The 18258-nt window shown below is 41.4% G+C and overlaps 1 protein-coding gene across 4 annotated transcripts in view; it reads left to right on the forward strand.

The window, feature by feature from the left end:
- The window catches only part of lnx1 (ligand of numb-protein X 1), a 35862-nt gene that overhangs the window by 13652 nt on the left and 3952 nt on the right, over window positions 1-18258 (forward strand). For 3 of the 4 annotated variants that reach the window (XM_085448665.1, XM_085448667.1, XM_085448668.1), the window contains 5 exons: window positions 10691-10944; window positions 12979-13134; window positions 14849-15057; window positions 15134-15547; window positions 16316-16450. In XM_085448665.1, the coding sequence (XP_085304791.1) occupies window positions 10691-10944; window positions 12979-13134; window positions 14849-15057; window positions 15134-15547; window positions 16316-16450 (1168 nt within the window). The remainder of the gene's footprint in view (window positions 1-10690; window positions 10945-12978; window positions 13135-14848; window positions 15058-15133; window positions 15548-16315; window positions 16451-18258) is intronic. The other variant, XM_085448666.1, reaches the window with a different exon arrangement.

Below are 18258 nucleotides of genomic sequence, written 5' to 3' on the forward strand. Positions count from 1 at the left end.
AACTAATGCACATGGAAACATCTGTGTCAACATTTCTGTGTTCATTATAACCTGATCTGCAGAATACACTTCTAGTTAATATTAGTCATATGATGTAATGTCCTAGTAGTGCTTGTTTTGTTTGGCCAATAGTTTGATCTAAGTCATTTAGACCAGAGAAAAGTTGCAAATACTTTTATTTTTTGCTTGCAAATTGACATTGATGGATAATCTAACATTTAATACATTTACTGTACGTCACACCGTCTTCCTTCTTGGCTCCTCGGTCTCTCTTTGTGTGGGAGTAAGCATTGACTACATTCACTAGCTCCGTGTGAACTCAAAGCTCTGTGATCCCGGAGCTCAGCAATTGCTCTTCTCTCCAGTCTGTCGGAAATGTCCCATTATATTGCATGAACACATGGAACAATGGACCGCCTCGCAAATCCCCTCATTTCATTTTATGCGCTCTCTGCACTGAGTGGGGCTTTAGCTCCTGCAGACAGCAAGAGCCCGTGTTGGGCAGCAATGGATGCCAAAGAGGAGAGGAAAGAAATTTACACTGTAAATACTGCAAATCAAGTAAAACAGATTTATTATATTAGATAGGTCAAACTGATTTAATTATACACAGAAAGAAGTGGTTGAGGATGTAAGAAGAATAGAGTGGATGAACCATGGAGAGCACAGAAAAGAGTAGAGGGGAGATGAGAGGAGACAGGAGGGTATAAGGTCACTTCCTGTGCCTGCCTTCCATCTGGCTATACATACGGCTGCCATGGTGATGGTACCCAGCAGGCACAGTATGCAGGTCCTTTCAGCGAGTGCTTGTTTGTAAATAAAATCATATGATTTCTCTCTGACACTCACTAAGTGAGAAATATTGACAGCATGTGTTGGAGCGTGTCTCTGTACCGGTGACAGTAGAGCTTTTGCTGATTATGACATGACAGAGAGAGTAACTAGAAGCAGACAATCGCGGACGTGGTGTTTTTCTGCCTGGCTAGTGAGCAGTGGAACACCATTTGTCTTTATCCATACTGTTGACAGCAGCAGCCTCCAGCTCCCGTTGTGCGACTACCGCCTCAGCCTACACCCTCTCTCCACTCGTCTTTCTCAGTCTGTTCTTTCGCTTACAGATGTCATTCTGTGTGTGTGCGATTGCTTCAGTGAGTTTGTATGGTGTGAGAAAAGCGAGAATGGTTATAATCTGTCTTATTTACACATCAGTATGCTTGTACAGGCTTGTTTACACACTATACTTGCTATACACAGGGAGTAAGTGTAACCAACATTGCAAGTGCAGAGTTAATGTCTCTGTGATGAAACTCTTAATAGGTTTACTGCCATTGTATTATGTCATCAACAGCCAATACAAACACCACGCTGGTACACGCAACACAGCAACCGGGTGTGATATTTACTGCCCACATCATAACAGTGCACACATACACACACACACACACACCAGTCATTGGATCTTGCGTATTCCCTCCCCCAGCACACGTGGCATCCCCTGATCATCACAGTGTCGTGCTGTAGAGCATTAATGATTAATCTGTGTTCATTTCTGGGCTTGAGCTGAGATGTCTTAAACACTATGATTAGCTTAGCTTCCGTCTTTTCAGACCTCATCTCGGAGGTGTTTGATCACAACGAGCAATACGTACTCCTATTGCTCCAGACGACTTCAGCATGAACGCATCCTAACAGGCTTAGACACCCAGCCGCCGCTCACTCTTTGGATCTGAACAATACCAGTCATTTGTTTGTACCAGGTCCACCTCGAGTCAGAGGCAGCGCGCCATGCCATTCCATGCCCCCTTTAGCCGCATGTCTGAACCTAGTGTGGGGCAGGCTTCACTAATTAGAATTTTGTTTGGATTAAATATTAATCTTTGTTCTGTAGTCATGCAGCTCCCCCTGTCTCATTGTATCTAGCAAGGCAGATACAAGTGATACAGTGAAGGCCAGTGGGAGTGAAGCCAAAAGATAAAAGTCATGCTTACCACCTCTTGAAGTACTTGCACAGCTTTCCAAAAATTAAATCAGTTTAATTATTTCTTTGCATGGGATTCTAGTTTATGAAGCAAATTCAGTGAATCAACCATGCAAGCATTTATATGCAAAGGTGGGCAAAGTCTACAGAAGCAACACAATTAAACATGCAAGGAGACATGGGGCAAGGACACATGCAAAGGACACACTGAAGCAATTCAGACTAATGCATTAATCTAAAATTGCACATTACTGTTCACATAAAACAAATATGGACTAATCAACACACCAAAGACGCATTTGATGTTGTATAATTGAAGTGCACGCCATGCATGTGTAAATACACAGTCACAAAAGAACAGGTGTGTGTATTCATTTATTCATGAACAGCAGTGAGTAGCAGATCAGTGTGTTTACTTCAGCAGAGCTTTCCTCTCAGGTGTGTCTGGTACTGTCAGCATGCAGAAAGGTTTGAAGATGAGTCTTACCGTGGTGTTTCATTAGGAGAGACTTTAAGTAAATTTAAACGTCTAATATTTTTTAATTCAGATGCCCTTCTTTCTTAGCTACATGATAGAAGTTAGGTGTATTACAAAGATTAGTATAAGTTAACCTTTGCTTATGACTGACTCAAAGTTTTGCTGCTGTTGATGGGTTTTGATGCATGACGTGTATGACATGAAATGCTTTCTGCATCGTCCTGTCTGCAGCAGCTTATCTGCAGGAGGCGTTCCATATGAGCAGACTGCAGAGCACGCATCTAACAGAGTGTAACTGACAGCAGAGAGGAGAGCAGCGTAGAGTTAATCTCTCACGTGAACGTCGCCTACTAAGTGTCAGGGCTTTTGGTTGGGCTGACCAGTGCTGGCTGTGTTTCAGGCTGTTGTACCATGGCACGTGGAGGTAGAGAAACCAGGACACTGCCAAGGGCTAGGATGGCATAGAGTGAAAAATATAGGCTAAAAGGTGCCAAAGGCAATGTGGGACAGCAGCCTGGTGGGGATTCTCTATGATTATGCAGTTCAGCGTAGCGTGGAGGGGATTACAGTTAGAGTTGTCGACACATCAACGTACACATCGTGCTTGACTGCAGCACTGGAAAACAGCCACAGTTGAGCTGGACATACGTAAGGTGTATTAGTAAGCAGAGATGGGCAGTAACGCGTTACTTGTAACGCGTTACTGTAATCTGATTACTTTTTTCAAGTAACGAGTAAAGTAAGGGATTACTATTGCAAAATCGGTAATTAGATTACCGTTACTTTCCCGTAGGAACGCTGCGTTACTGCGTTACTAAAACCGTGATTTTTTTTTGCGAGAATGTCTCATGACAGTGACGTAAGCAAGTGCGACGTTGGTGACAGCAGCTGTGTGCAGATCAACAATGGATAATATATCGAGTGCGGGAGAGAGTATGAGCGTGCAGCGTTTAAAGCGTGGAAGTACTGACCTTACTTTGAGTTTGATTCCATAAAAAGTGACAAAAACATTAGCGTCCATCGTGCGTGGGAAGAAAACTTCTTTTTACAGCGAAAAAAACCCCTAAACTTCCGAGCAAGCACCGAGTAGCTACGACGTGATGGGAAACTCACAGAGACACTCGCGCGGATTCTTCAACTGACCGCAGCACACCTACACCAGGGTAACCCTCCGCCTACCCTGCTCCTGCTTTACAGGTGAAAATAGAGCAAAAGGACCGCTGAGTCTTTGACTTTATTTATTTTCTGCTGTGTTTTACTTGCATCTGTTTGAAAGAGTGAGTGAAAACACAAAAAATATTTTATTTTATGTGCTGGAATGTGTAGAAAATAGGTTTAAATGTTAAACTAATTTATTCAAGTCAGAGAATGTTGCATATAATTAAATGTTTTGCTTGATGCATAAAGTTAAAAGATTAAAACTGATAAAACAAGTTAAAAAAAGAGACTTTTCCATTTGATTACATTTTGTATGATGGATTATGTAGAAAAAGTAGAATTGGGCTGAAAGATCTATCACTTTATCACCTCTTCAGGTTGTAAATCGTGTTTTTAAAAAGTAACTAAGTAACTAAGTAATTAATTACTTTTGAAAATAAGTAATCAGTAAAGTAACGGGATTACTTTTTGGGGGGAGTAATCAGTAATTAGTTACTGATTACTTTTTTCAAGTAACTTGACCAACACTGTTAGTAAGCTGAGATCCAGCTCAGCCACACACAGCAGAGAATAAATCAGTTTTAGTACTACTTTAAATCTTCTTCTGTGTTGACAAAAAGAGTATGTGATTGCTCTCCTGGTTGAAACCAGACACTGACACAGTAAATGCTGCATAAATATTCTTCAAGCCTGATCATGGGGTCGTGGCTCGACTGATAATCACACATATTGATTTGGTCAAAAACCATGACTCAGAGTTCGGGCTGTTGTAACAGGCTGACTCGACTGACACTGTGCTGGCTTCTCATCTGCGCTTGAGAACGCTCAGATGCATTAAGCTTGCCAAACCTGCGGAGCCACTGCTCACTGCACAGGAGCACAATAGACAGTTCAAACAGAAAGACGGGATTTATCGGTTACTGTATGCGTTCCCTTTTGTTTTCAACACCCACTTATCTTTAAATGCGGTAAGAAGTCACGCCCAACAGAAGCTCACCTCCTACTTCAATTTAGCAGATCCGTCTTTAGAAACAAGCTTATCCCAACTGTCCTCACACGGGAGACGCGGCCCCTTCTAGGTTTGGCCTCATCCCCTCCTCATGCGGCAGATGGGATTACCCCTCACAGCAGGCGGATCCAATCAACACACCAGCACATCCTCTGATTAATACTCTTCTAGTTCATCATTAACTGGATTACTCTGTCTTTATGTCACTCTCTCTTCACTTGATCTATGCATCTATGCATCACTCTGTCCATTCCCCCCAAATCAAACTTTATGTATCTGGCATGCACACCTTATGTGTGATTGATTCACTACACTAATCAAGGAAGCAACTCTGCATCAAGGTTTTATCAACACAAATTCAATTACTGGCGGCCACTCCTACTGATACTGCGCTAGCATTCTTGTGCAGCCGTTTTTTGTGTGTCTATGCGTGTTGTGACCACAGGTGCTTCCCCAGAGCCTTGTGTTTTTATTTCAGCTCAGACTGTTCTAAAACAAGTTATGCTTGGGACTCAGCCAAGAGCTGTTAGAGATAGACAGCTTTCACTCCCTCTATCAGCTAGATTGGATGTACACCAAGCCCAGAGTCTATGCATAATTGCTGGATTTCCATGATTGATTTTCTGATTATAATTTTGAATCCTTATTTTTTGGCACATACATACTGTTACAGTGATGAATGTTCTTACTGAACATGGCCAGGGTTTAAAGCTCAGGTTTTGGACTGCCCTAAATGCTCTGTTTTTAATATATACATATATATATATATATATATGTATATATATATATATATATATATATATATACCTGCATAATGTCAAAGAGAGCAGATAAAACTAACATCATCCCATCCACATCCACAATTCTGTTTTCAAATACAGAAGCCCCACCTACCTCTTCAGCCTCAAACCTCCTCTTTACCAGAAGCAGCCAATTAGAATTGAGGGAGAAAGGAGCTAATATGGCTTGTTTCAGACAGTGAAGTGTCAGTGAAGTCCAAGACTAAAATTATGGAGTGGGAAAAGAGCCTAATAGATCCACTTGACCAGCGCAATAAGGAGGGTGGCCAAACATTCTTGAGCACATACCTTACATACCAATGGCGCAAAACAGCAAAAACAAATATTGCTTTTGCCTTTTTGTGCAATCATTTGGTTATTTTTGTGTTTACAGTGTGGCAGACAGGAGCATTTTAAGCCATAAAATGACTATGAAACTGTATATATACTGTTTACATATCACAGTAAAACCTTCTGTACACACATATACATACGCACACATGTGCAGTCTACTTCCGGGCTCACAGTGTAGCGTCTGCTTATTTCTCCTGGGTTCTCACACGTTATATGTCTTCGTTATATTTTCAAACCCATCTGAAAGTTGGCAATAGGAGCCAGCACTCATCAAGAACAACTACCTGCCGCTGCATTTAACATTAATAAAAGAATTAGAAGAAAGGCACATTAGTCATGCAACGCCAGTCAAACTGTAGTTCACAGAGGTTGTGTCACCACAGACTTAAAGTGTGAGTTTGTGTTTAAACAGTGCTTTAGATTCCAAACTGCATGTATCATTATAATCTGTTACCTACATTTGAAAGTATGCGCTGAGCCCAGTTGCTGTAGCTGACTGTCTGACCTGGAATTGTCACCTTATCAGAGGTAATTTGCGTTGTATGCGGACTGTGGCCCAACATGACTGTCCGTGGCAGTCAGGGAGCGGAGAGAGTATTTGGGTTAGAAAGGATAATCCACTCACCCCTAAAGAGGATTGGAGAATCTCAAGGGCTTTGATGAGTTGTGAGCTGGTGTTTATTTCACATCACATGAACAGCCAGGGCGCTTGGGCACGATCAGCGTGTCTCCGAAAGCATCATGGGTAATTGTTATTGCTCTGGAAAGAGTGCGGGAAAAAGGAGGGGAGGGTAGTTGCATAAAAGGGAGCAGGAGGGGCTGAGCGCTAAGGTATTTTGGTGTCTTCGCTCTTTATCTTGTCACAGATCCTGGGGTTTAGAGAGATGATGTGATAACTGAGGCTGACCAGGACAAGTATACTGCAGTGCTAATGAGCATCCTCTAAGCTGAGTGATCATCTCCTGAAACATGATGCTGAAAAACAGCTTTGCATAAGCACTCAAAGTCCCATTTTTAAAATAAAAGGATATGTTTCATGATATTATGTAAAAAAAAAAAAAAATGGAAATAAAGAGAAGTGTATGCTGTTTGTGTATTTCTCTGTGGATATGCAAGCACTTCACCTCTCCAGTGTACAGACTTAATTGGCTCATTTTCTTTGGCTCTAAGGTTGCAGGACCACCCTGGTGAGAGAGACAAGGGCTTTCTATCATGCTTCCCTGCCTTCAACCTCATGTAGTGCAGATTCTGGACTTAGCATTAAAAGACAGACATTAAAACTCTAAGCAGCAGAGATACGGTTATGGTTTTAAGGCAACTCCTATTCCCTAAAGAAAAGAGAGGAGGTTTTAATTAACAGAAGACAAAGCCTTTAATAAACTGGTCCTGAACTAAACAATAGCGCTATGCTGCTATCTCACAGACTTTGTATTATGACGCCTATAAGTTTCAAAGTGTAAGGGGTCTCGATATATTTCTGTCACGTCTTTATCTGAGACCCATCACAGCGCAAGAAATGAAGCCTTCGAGATCTTAGGTGATCTGTTGGCAACGCACACATTCAAAGCTGGTGTGTAGACGGCATTCGTTAATTTTTTTCTGACATTTTTTCCAAGTTTTGGGTGGTCTGTAAAAACTGAATGAACCCGTATTCAATAGTATTTGCACGTTTCCACAGGCTGACTTTGGTTTTCCGTTTTCCACTACTCATGCTAAAACAGGAGAATGTTGTCTAAGTATTGAACTCCATATATTCGCCATGACCACTACTTATACACAGTACAATACCTGTGAAATCAGTGTGTGGGTGTGTGGAGAAAAGCAGTCACACATGTAAGTCAGAAACACTTGAAATAAAAAAGGACATTGTTTTACAGAAATAGCCAGAGCTGCATTAACATACCTACTATAATATTACGAAAATTAAGGCCTAACTAAAAGTCTTCTTCTTTCATCCTTTTAAGTAGTTTTCTGTATGACTAATGCATGATGCATCGATGTTAACTGAGAATCTAACGCCATGATACTGATTCTTGCATCCAAACAACCCCGTCTTTTTTGCAGGCTGAGTGATTCCAGGATGTATTTATTTTTTCTGTGTGATGGCAGACAGGGGACCAAGAAGTAGTTAAGAGGGAACCATGGGAAGCCAGAAAATTCTATCAGGAATAAATCCAGTGTTGCAAATTGGCTTAGAAAATATCGAGCACGATTTTCAGGCTGTTGTCCAGCGCCCAGTGCCTTAATACAAATAGCATTACAGGAAAAGTTGTACTGCGTTAAAATCTAAAAACATTTTTGATTAAGCTGTTTTGTACACTGTTGAAAAGAATATCTGAGATCTCTCAAAACAAAAAGCAGTAATGCTACAGTATTAAAAAGTTCAAAGGAAAAGTCAAAATACCATTTAATTAATATCAAAGCATAGTTATTGGTAATGCAAAATGTCCAATTTCACTGTTATATAGGGTTCATTAAATTCCTGGATCACTCATTCATTAATTCATGTAAGGTTAATGCTTCAGCTGGAAATAACCGTAGTTACTTTATATACTGCTGAGTAGCTTAATCTATAATAATATTGTATCATTTGCAAGTGTGATTATATTTTATATTTCTAATCTAAATTTGCATTTAATGATAACTATGGCCATGAAATTCATCTAGCGGAGTTTAAAGTACAAGATTTGCCTCCAGAATACAGTGGAATCGAATAAGAAACTACCAATATCATAGGATAGAAATACATAAAGTACAAATACATAAAAGTTGTACTTCAGTACAGTATGTAAATGGTTACACTGGTCAGTTCACCACTGATCCTAGCAATGTTTTCTTATGGTAAGGGATATTTCAACCAGCACCATCTGAATAATAAATTAGCCACTGATCAACTGTCAATCCAGCAATGCCGTCTTTAAAGCAATACTAACATACAGGAGGATGACTAATGCTCTCCTCACTCTGATTAGTGCTGCATGGCTTTGCCCTTCAATGGTGCCAGTAAAAATATAAAGGCCAGAAGGTTTTCCATGGTTATTTGCAACACATAATATCTCACAAGAGCTTCTGGACTCTGGAGTCTTAGAAATACTAATCTGTTTATATAATCAGGTGACAGTGATAGGACATCTAAAATTGTCACTTATGTTCACAAGTTGTTTTGCAATTTTCAGTTTCTGTGTTGCATTTAAGAGAAAGGTTCACTTTGTACCATGTGCATATATGTATTGTTTCCATGTATATTCGTGCACAGGTGGGGAGTTTCTGCTTTCAGAGCAGTGTGCACAAGCTGAATTTAGATTTAAGTTTTCTAATTGACAGTGCGTGACGTGAGGAAAGCTTCTGCCCCTCAAGACTGCAGAGCTGCCCTCTCCTCTCCTCTTGATTGCAATATTACTCTATTCAGCCACTTCACTCAGTTAAGTGGTATGTTGCTGAATGGACATGCTTGATAGCGTTCAATTTACTAACTGAATGAACAAGAATAACACCGTGGCACAGCCCACACACAGGCAAACACATGCGACGTAACACAGTAGCACGTTTCTGAGGTCAGAAGAAGATCAATGGGCATTTCAGCTTTGTGTAATGTTGTACCTGACTACAGCTCGGAAGTAGAATCTACTTCAGGATTCAGTTATTTTCCTTGCCAAATATGAACAGAAAGCAGCATGCCCCACTGAGACATATTTATTATAGAGACAAAATACCACTTCCAGTGATGTGGTGCCCTTAAGGGGCTGATGGCTTACCTGGCTCAGTGAGTAATCTAGTTTATTTTTGTAACTGCTATGATGCCCACGATTGTACTTTGCTTTCATTTACATCTCCTTTTTGGTTTAATATCCTACCTGTCAGACCACAGCACAGGAGAATGGGTGCTGCTTCTCTTGTTTTTCTGAGCTACTGTTGAAGCAAAGCCTGGGTTTGATCCAGCTCATTAAAACCCAGTTAATGTTTGTGCTGATGGCTCCACAGAGACAGCCGGAGAGACAAGCCAGAGTTATTCCTGCGTCTGATGAAGCATCAGCTCAAAGCCTTTATGACTTTCAGATGGAAGAAAATTCTGCAGCAATAGAATACCATGCTCTGTAGGGATATCTTTAATTCGCACACAAACATTCCCAATTTAATATTGTCAGTGTGAAAAGCCTTTCGTGGCTTGTAGCATTATGTGTGTATAATTGTATGTGTGTCTATGTATGACAGACTGTGGAAATGTGTTGCGGCTGTGTTGTTGACAGCTGGAACTTAGGAATTAGATTTGTTTTTGAGAAAAACAACTATCAAACGACTTCTGTTTTATATTCACATGTTGTGTCAGTTACCCGCTCTCTTTCTTGCATTTGTATTCAATCATCTGTCAGGGACGCTCACACTCAAAGCAGAAAACCCAACCTACATGTGATTGCACATACTGTCACAAAGATGGTACAAAAACTCTTTTTATATATTTTTTTCTTTTTGTGAGAGTAAGTATGAAATTTTTAGACCAACCTCAGATGGCGTGACAGATGAATTCTAAATGCGAGCACTAGAAAATGTATCTTCCCTTACCATATGTTGTTGTGGTTTATTGTACAGCCTGTGTGGTATCTCAGAGAGGTGCTGTCTGAGTGTTAAGGTCAGATAAGCAGCCTTTGTGTGAGGCCATCCCCGAGCAGAAGATATAGGTCGGCATGAATAAAGCCTGAGGGTGGAGGACATGCTGAAATCTGCTTGCATTTGTCTTGAGAGTCTGACCTTTTCATTGGCTGCTAACGCAAATGTGTTGACTTTCACTCTGACTGCTTCAGAATTCAGTTTATTAGGGAGTTGGAGCATGTTTTAAAACATCATCAATGTCATCTATTTATGAACACGTCTAGTAATAATTGCAGCCACTTTGTAATTTGAGTTTGCTACTGACATTTTGTTTTTCGTGTGTGTAGGTGTAAAGGAGCCTCTCACTATGGGCTCTCAGCAGACAGAAAGCGACGCTCGCAGGAGGGCGAATGCACTGACAGCACCTCAGAACTCACCATTGCCACCCTGCCCAATGATGGCCCCACTTCTGCTGCTGTGGCCCTCCTGTCAGATGAACCTGGTCTGGTCAACCCTGCCTTTGACCCCAGCATGGAGGATAATAGTCAGTCAGGCAGCACGACTAGCCTGGCTGCTCGGAGTAGCACAAAGAAGAGTGAGTGTGAGTGGGCGAATAGATGTTTGTGTGTGCTCATGTTCAATGCCATATGACGTTATCTGGCAAGAGAAAGAGCTAAAAAGGTGTCTGTTTGCCATAGTGACAGACTGAAAACCAACAGAGTACAGAGATCTCCAGTCACAGTTACACGGTCTGCAGTCAAAACCAAGCACCAAAGATCTGTATTCATACATATATTTACACCCGCAAATGACATGACACATAACACCAGTTTCACCAATCTATAAAATCTCTCTGTGGAAAAAAGCAGAGAAACACATAGAGACAAAGTCACCGAGATGCAGGCACATTATGCAGTCAAGGAGAAATGGAAGGAGAGGTAGGTTAAATATAGCCTGTGCAAGTGTGTGTTAATGCCCAATGACGTGATCGCAGCTCTTCCCTCATTTCTCCCACCTGTGAAACCAGGAAGCAGTCACGAGTGTTCCTATCTGCCCGTCCATTGCTCTGCTAAAGTAAGCGCATAGGCAGTGGGGAAACCAAATGACGCTGCACCAGCACTTTAGGTCTGGTCAACTGAGCACCCTCCGCCACCACCACGAGCACCACTACTGCTGAACAAGCTGTCAGCTCCAGAAGCGGCTCGCGCTTTTAAAGAATAATGTGGCTGTCAGGAGCCTTCACATCTCCATGGGCCTGCAGAGGGAGGGAGGGGCACTGCAGAAGCTTGCCCCGGGCTGAGGCTTCTGTCTTCAATGGAAGCTCCTGTAGCCTAAAAAGCAAAGTACAAGTACAGACAAGAGCCTCTCTGGGAGGGTCTCTTTTGGTACCAGTTGCTAGAGTCCACTACTGTTGTTACGCAACCATGTAACTTTACTGTGCACGGATTTGGTTTATTAATTAAAGGACTATCAGCTGAACGCATTTCAAAAGATTTGAACTTTTTAAAACTTGCCAAAAAAAACAAAAACATAGCCCAAAGAGGGAAAAGAAAAGTTTTCTGTTATATAAGAAAAAGTAAAAAGATTAATGGGGCCCCAGTGTTTTCCCCAAAATTTTACTTGTAAACAAATATAAGCACGATTAATTAATGTATTGCTTCCAGTTTCTAATATGCTACACTTGGATTCATAACAAGAGGTACCTTGACTTGAGTATCAGTATTTTATTTGCTAATATCATTGTTTCTTTGGGGGAGTAGTAGTATTTTCTTAAAGCCTCGACTCACACATTACCTGAATATGGTGAAATTTGCAGCTGGAATGCGTTTTTTCTTTTTGAGCTCTCTATTTTAACAGAGCAAAAAAAAGAAAAAAAAGCATTGTTCAGCCTGAGAGGCAGTTTGTGGTCTCTCGAAACTCATTGATAAGGCATGCATTCTGACCACAGCGGAAATAAAAATACCAAATGGACACACTGAAATGTAGAAGGAAGAGACGGTCTCTTTTACAGGACAACCATGACATTCCACTTGGTTCATATAAGAAATTCCATTAATTGTTTGTACTACAAAAATAAATTTCAGTTTCTGAATGCTAACCTCCATGCTGCAAGTTTGAAGTGCGTGTGGAAGCTTCAAAAAGTTCCTTAAATATCAAGCACAGTCCCCCTAATCCAGTGTTGAATCAGAGTTAGGGATTGAGGCTTCCAAAGCTAACCCACCATTTGTATGCAAGGTGGAGTGTTAAGCTCACTTTAGAAAGAGTCAAAAACACAACTAGTGATACAACACAGAAAAGCACTGTGCTGATCAATACACAGTGCTTTGAACAATGTAATTCTTATGTTCATTTCACAAAAAAAGGGAAGCTAATCCAAAACCTTAACAAAACTGGACACTCTTCTTTAGTAATATCACTTTGCACTGTTTAGATCCTTTAGAGATTTAAGGGTTATGGGTATTATTCAAACAGGTCTTCCTGCATTATACAGGTAATTGCAACAGGATCACAGATTGCTTAATGTCTTTGGTGCAGCTCTGAGAAAGCTTTCCATTGGCTGTGAGTGAGATTCAGACATGTCTGGGCATGTTGAGGGTGAGGTCATCTTTAAAGTGCCTCTCTTTCACCCCTGCAGTCAGAAATTTTGATCGCTCTTCAGTGAGGAGTCGCTCCTTCAGAAGGTTGAACAGGGCCTTCAGCGTCTTGAGGAGGACTAAGAGTGGCAACGCTGTTAGCAATGAGACATCTGAGGAAAGAGACAATGCCAGAAATTCCAGTGTGCCACAGGAAGGTATGGATTAAAACCTTTATATCTGTGTTTCTGTGTTTCCCTGAATGTGTATACTTGTTTCCTCAGCTTTATATGGAGGGTGACACAGCTGGGTCCCACAGTGTAACAGTAGTATATGTTTCTTTAATAATTCAGCTGTAGATTGCATAAGCTTGTGCAGACAGATCATGGGAGAATGGTAGCCTGAGGGATGGGATGGCCAGAGGTCGCTGAAGATAAAGCAGATGATGTTCCTACTTCTGTCTCCACTACCTGTTCTTCTTTTTTATCTCATCCTTCTATTCAACTCTACCATATCCTGTCATTCCTTACCAACTTGATGATATATTCACCTGGGAAAGCAGTGTTCTAGACGTGGTAGAACCATAAGATGTATGTATGCAGTAAAAAAAAATGTGCCGTAGTGATATTTAATGTAATCTCTACAGACTGGCACTTGTGGTGGAAATATAGCCAACCATAGAGTATAACGTTAAAGCAGAATTGCAGTGTGATTGGACGAAGGAACGTGGGATTGCGTAAGAATGAAGGATGACGAATGATCTGGGAGTAGATTATTCTCAGAGGCCATCACTGACGGGGCTGAGAGAAAAGATTAAATATTCATTGCCTGCCACTGAGAGACAAAGATAGACGGGAAGGATGCAAAAGTGAAGTAGACGTAGTTCCATCCTGGAGAAATGTAAGGAAGAGTGGATGCAGAGTAAAATAAAATGAAAACAAATAAATAAGCAAACACATCATACAGTCCCATTGGGGTGGGTAAAAAAAGTATGTGACAAGATGAAGCAAGACAGAGGTTGAAAGGTGAATGATGGAGAGAAAGGAGGATTACATAACGGCTGTGAGTCTCTCTTAATGTGCTCTCCACCCTTGAAGCAATCTGCTGCAAAAAAGACAAAATATTGACTTTGTATTGGAAAAAGTGCAGCGAAGTGTGGAACAAGTGTCTGAGGCTACAGAGACAGAGATACGAGGGGAAACAGTGCATTTAGGAATAAGAAATGAAATGAAAAACTCAACTTCTTAAAGACTTTGGCCAAGGCTGTCAGCCAAGATAATGTCCCCCACCCATTTCCACATGGTCCTGTTCAGAATGAATCATTCTGCCATTTAGTAAAATTCAACAAATTCAACAGTGGGTATGTGGGAGGATTGCACAAAAGAATGACATAAAACTAGAAGAGACATACTCTTTCATTAAAAATGCTGAGGCTCATAATGAGGTCTGCATTATACTCGAATCCTTTATTTTTTGCAGATGATCAAGTACTGAGGTGAAAACAAGGGGAACAAATCTGTTGTGAATCAAAGTAGTTGGACTGTGTACAAATTTAGTGTGTATTACAACTTTTCTTACATCCCCACCCTAGTAATAACTTTGTGGAAATGTGAAATTTAGGGTTTTCCCAAGCATACTTGCTACAGATGTATGTGACTAATGATACAAACATCACAGAGGATAATCAGCCAAGCAAATTTTCCCTCTTGACTTCTACAAGTTTGTTTTAGTAACCTTAGGGAGTAGAGACAGCTGGCTCCACTGCTGAACCTCTACACTACGGTATACCTCCATCTCCCTAGATGTGTTTGTCTTTTCCTTCTCAGCGCTCTCCTTTTCTCCCATTTCCTCTCTTGTTTTATTTGGCTGGGTCTTTTTGGCTGTTGATCTTTGTACAATAGAACTTAACACAGCCTTTTCCTTCTTCCCCAGTGGTGGCTCTTCCTCAGCTCCATCACCTGATCCCTGATGGTGAAGTTACCAGTATTAAGATCACGCGGGTGGATCCCTCAGAGCCACTGGCCATTAGCATCGTCGGTGGCAATGAAACTCCTTTAGTTCGCATTCTAATCCAGGATATCTACAGAGAAGGTGTCATTGCTCGGGATGGACGCTTGCTTCCCGGGGACATGATCCTCAAGGTATAGTGAGTTTAACAAAGCAGCTGGAAGTGATAAAAAAGTCCTCCGTGAAATTACATTTCCGCTTGTCCTTCAGGTAAACGGCATTGACATTAGCAACGTGCCCCACTGCTTTGCTGTGACCACCCTCAAACAGCCGTGCCAACTCCTCCGGCTAACCGTGCTCAGAGAACAGCGGCATCGCTACCGTTCGCATTCGCATGGCCACCCACATGGCCACATCACTGGGGGCCACCCATCACACGGCCTACCCCATCATCCCTTGAGAGATGATAGCATCCATGTGGTCCTGAACAAAAGTGCTCCAGAGGAACAGCTGGGCATTAAGCTTGTGAGGCGGCCAGAGGAGCATGGAGTGTATATCTTTCACCTGCTGGAGGGTGGACTAGCTGCACGTGATGGGCAACTGTGCATTGGTGACCGCGTGCTTGCCATCAACGGGCACGATCTACGTTATGGCGCACCAGAGCACGCTGCTCTACTCATTCAGGTCTGTTAGCAAGTCAAGGAAAGACTGCATGCATTAGCATTACATAGAAAGTTCACAGTTGTGACAAATTCACCTTCATGTTGTTACAGACCATAAACAACTGTGTTGTGATCTTAATGTGAGTCCCTGAGGTATTAAAGATAATTGTGGTGATTCAGGCTAATTGTGTTGTGCTGTGCTGTTGTGTCTGCATTCAGTGCAGTTAATAGTATTTAATTGTGGTTACTCCCTGATGGACTGGGCCATGTGGCTGCCTCTGTATCCTGGTTGATGCCAGTCAACGATGGTGTGTTTTTGGTTAATAGTGGTTAATTGCAGTGTGTCTGCGGCTGACTGTGCAGGGTCTCTGGGCTCCAAGTTCCTGTCTGGGTTGTTTGACTGGCTCTACTGGGTCTCTGTGGAGCCAAGATGGCCTCTCAGAGTAGGCACTTTCTGTCGGAGATTAAGAACTGCCAGGATAGAAATTAAATTAGTTCAATTAAGGCAATAATGAGCTGGACTGGCTAATTCAGGACTCAGCTCTTTGCTAGAAAGACCCGTGGAACTCTCCAAGGAATGAGAGCATGGGGAGAGGGATGTATCCAGCCAGTCTGTGTGGCTGTATGCTTGCATATGTGTGAATGTGTGTAGGTCAGCCTGGAGTATAGTTCTAAGAGTTACGACAAAGTGGCAGTGAAGATTAGCTATCCAGAAAATTTCACTCAGAATAAAATTAATTTCCCCATTTAACTGCAACACATGTCAAATTTTTCTGTGGTTGTTTTTTAGGCAAGTGAAGAGCGCGTCCATTTCATAGTGTCTCGTCAGATCTGCCTGCCCACTCCAGACCTCATACAAGAAGATCCGTGGGGCATGGATGGTCCCCCACCATATTCCCCTGTGGATCTAGAGCAAACACTGCTGGTGAGAAGCTCATACAGACACATATATATACACACACAAGAGACAAGGACGGTACTGATACACAGAGGAGCTTTGTTCCCCCGACTCCCCTTCCCGTGATAAATATTCGCTTTCAGGTGCAAATGATCCATGGAGGTATTATTCTCCAGTCAAAGCTGAGTATGTCATTCAAGCAGTACAGCAGGAAAGCTGTTTTGTGTTGCACCCCCATCGATCTCCTATTTTTTTCACCACAAAGAAGACATCCCAACCTTTACTGTTTTTTTGAACATAGCAATTTATCTTGCTCTACGACAGAGCCAAGGTGAAAATTCATGGTATAATTTCAGGTTGATCAATTCCCTTTGATTTTTAAGAGGCAATTGTTTTGGCTTCCTGCTATAAGTAGAATTTGTCTGATTTCAAATTTGAATGTAATTGGCACAAAAAAAATGCAAGTTTGCGATACTTTTTGTCTTTGCCACAATATTTAATCACTATAATCACAAACTTCCTTACAGATCTCTACTTTGGGGATATTTTGCATATACAGTACAGTATCTTGTGGAGAGTTCCTCCTCTTTCAATGTCACCGGGATCAAAACATGTAAATGCATATATTTTTATATATCTTTGATTATATCTTTAATGCAGCTGCTTGAGAAGTGACTGATAAGAAATTATTCATTGTCAAACCAAAGGTGACATCTAGTGAGATAATGCTGCTTCATGAATCTTTAGTTTTGGGGACATTGTTCAGTGGTCTAGGGCAGTGTTGACAAACCAGTAATAGTCCAGTTAGGACAGCACAATATTAACTGAATCGTAATATTTTTCCCAGTGTCAGCTTATATGTTATACCTGAGTGATTTAATTTATAATAGTAGGGATTCGTGTGGTTTGGCCAAGACATATTCCAAGACATGAGAAGTACAATACTCTGCTTCATTATGCGGCCATCAGGGGCCATATCCTCACTTTCATCCGAATGCATAGAAGTTTACAGGAAAATGACCTCATTTGTTCTATGACCTCACTAAATACATTCCTGGTAAGTTTAACATCTTAAGTGCTAGTTTCAAGTCTTTTTGTTTTATTACTCCAGTAGTGTAAAAAATGTTGATAAATCAGGATGTTCTTTAGGTTAACACTGTATGCAGTGTCTGTAAGCTACTTATTCAGGCTTTACTTGTCACATCAGGTTTAAAAACACCAAGATGGGATTGAGCAAAATGCTCAACCAGAAGCTTCAAGATTGCACATTGCCCACTAACCAGTGGGTCATGTCACACTGATTGCACCAGCTTCTAAATTCTTCTTTAAGTTGTGTACATACTGATAAGCCAGTCTATTTAACAACTATCCAGCATTTTGCCTAAAACAAACCTGGTAAAAATAACTGGCATGCCACAGAAGAAATCCTTCTTTTGAACTCCAGGTGGTTGTTCTTTAATCACCACACGAAATAGCTAGCTGCTTGGCTAAGCATAAAGAACAGAGATGACAAAATATCTTATGTGAGCTCGCTGTGCTGGGAGGTAACAAACTCTGCTCATTACACAGCATTATTGTTCATCAAAAGCCATCAAATAATCTGGGAAAAAACAGACAGAATTGACAGTGCTTTAATATGAAAGCCAGGTAATGTGTTCAGTTTTCGCACTGTCATGCCATAAGGTCAGTCAAGTGATCTCTTGTTGTGAGTGCAGCTAAAACGTGTGAATGTGGCACATTAGCAAAGCAGGACAAGCTACATCCCACCAACCTCAGTGTGTCCATGTGTTATTCATTAGTATTCAACTCTGCCTCATATGACTCACACACTTGCT

This window comes from Copadichromis virginalis, linkage group LG23, assembly GCF_057382275.1.
Source record: "Copadichromis virginalis isolate Kocher_CV1m ecotype Utaka linkage group LG23, C_Virginalis_male_GT1.1, whole genome shotgun sequence".
Lineage (NCBI taxonomy): Eukaryota > Metazoa > Chordata > Actinopteri > Cichliformes > Cichlidae > Copadichromis > Copadichromis virginalis.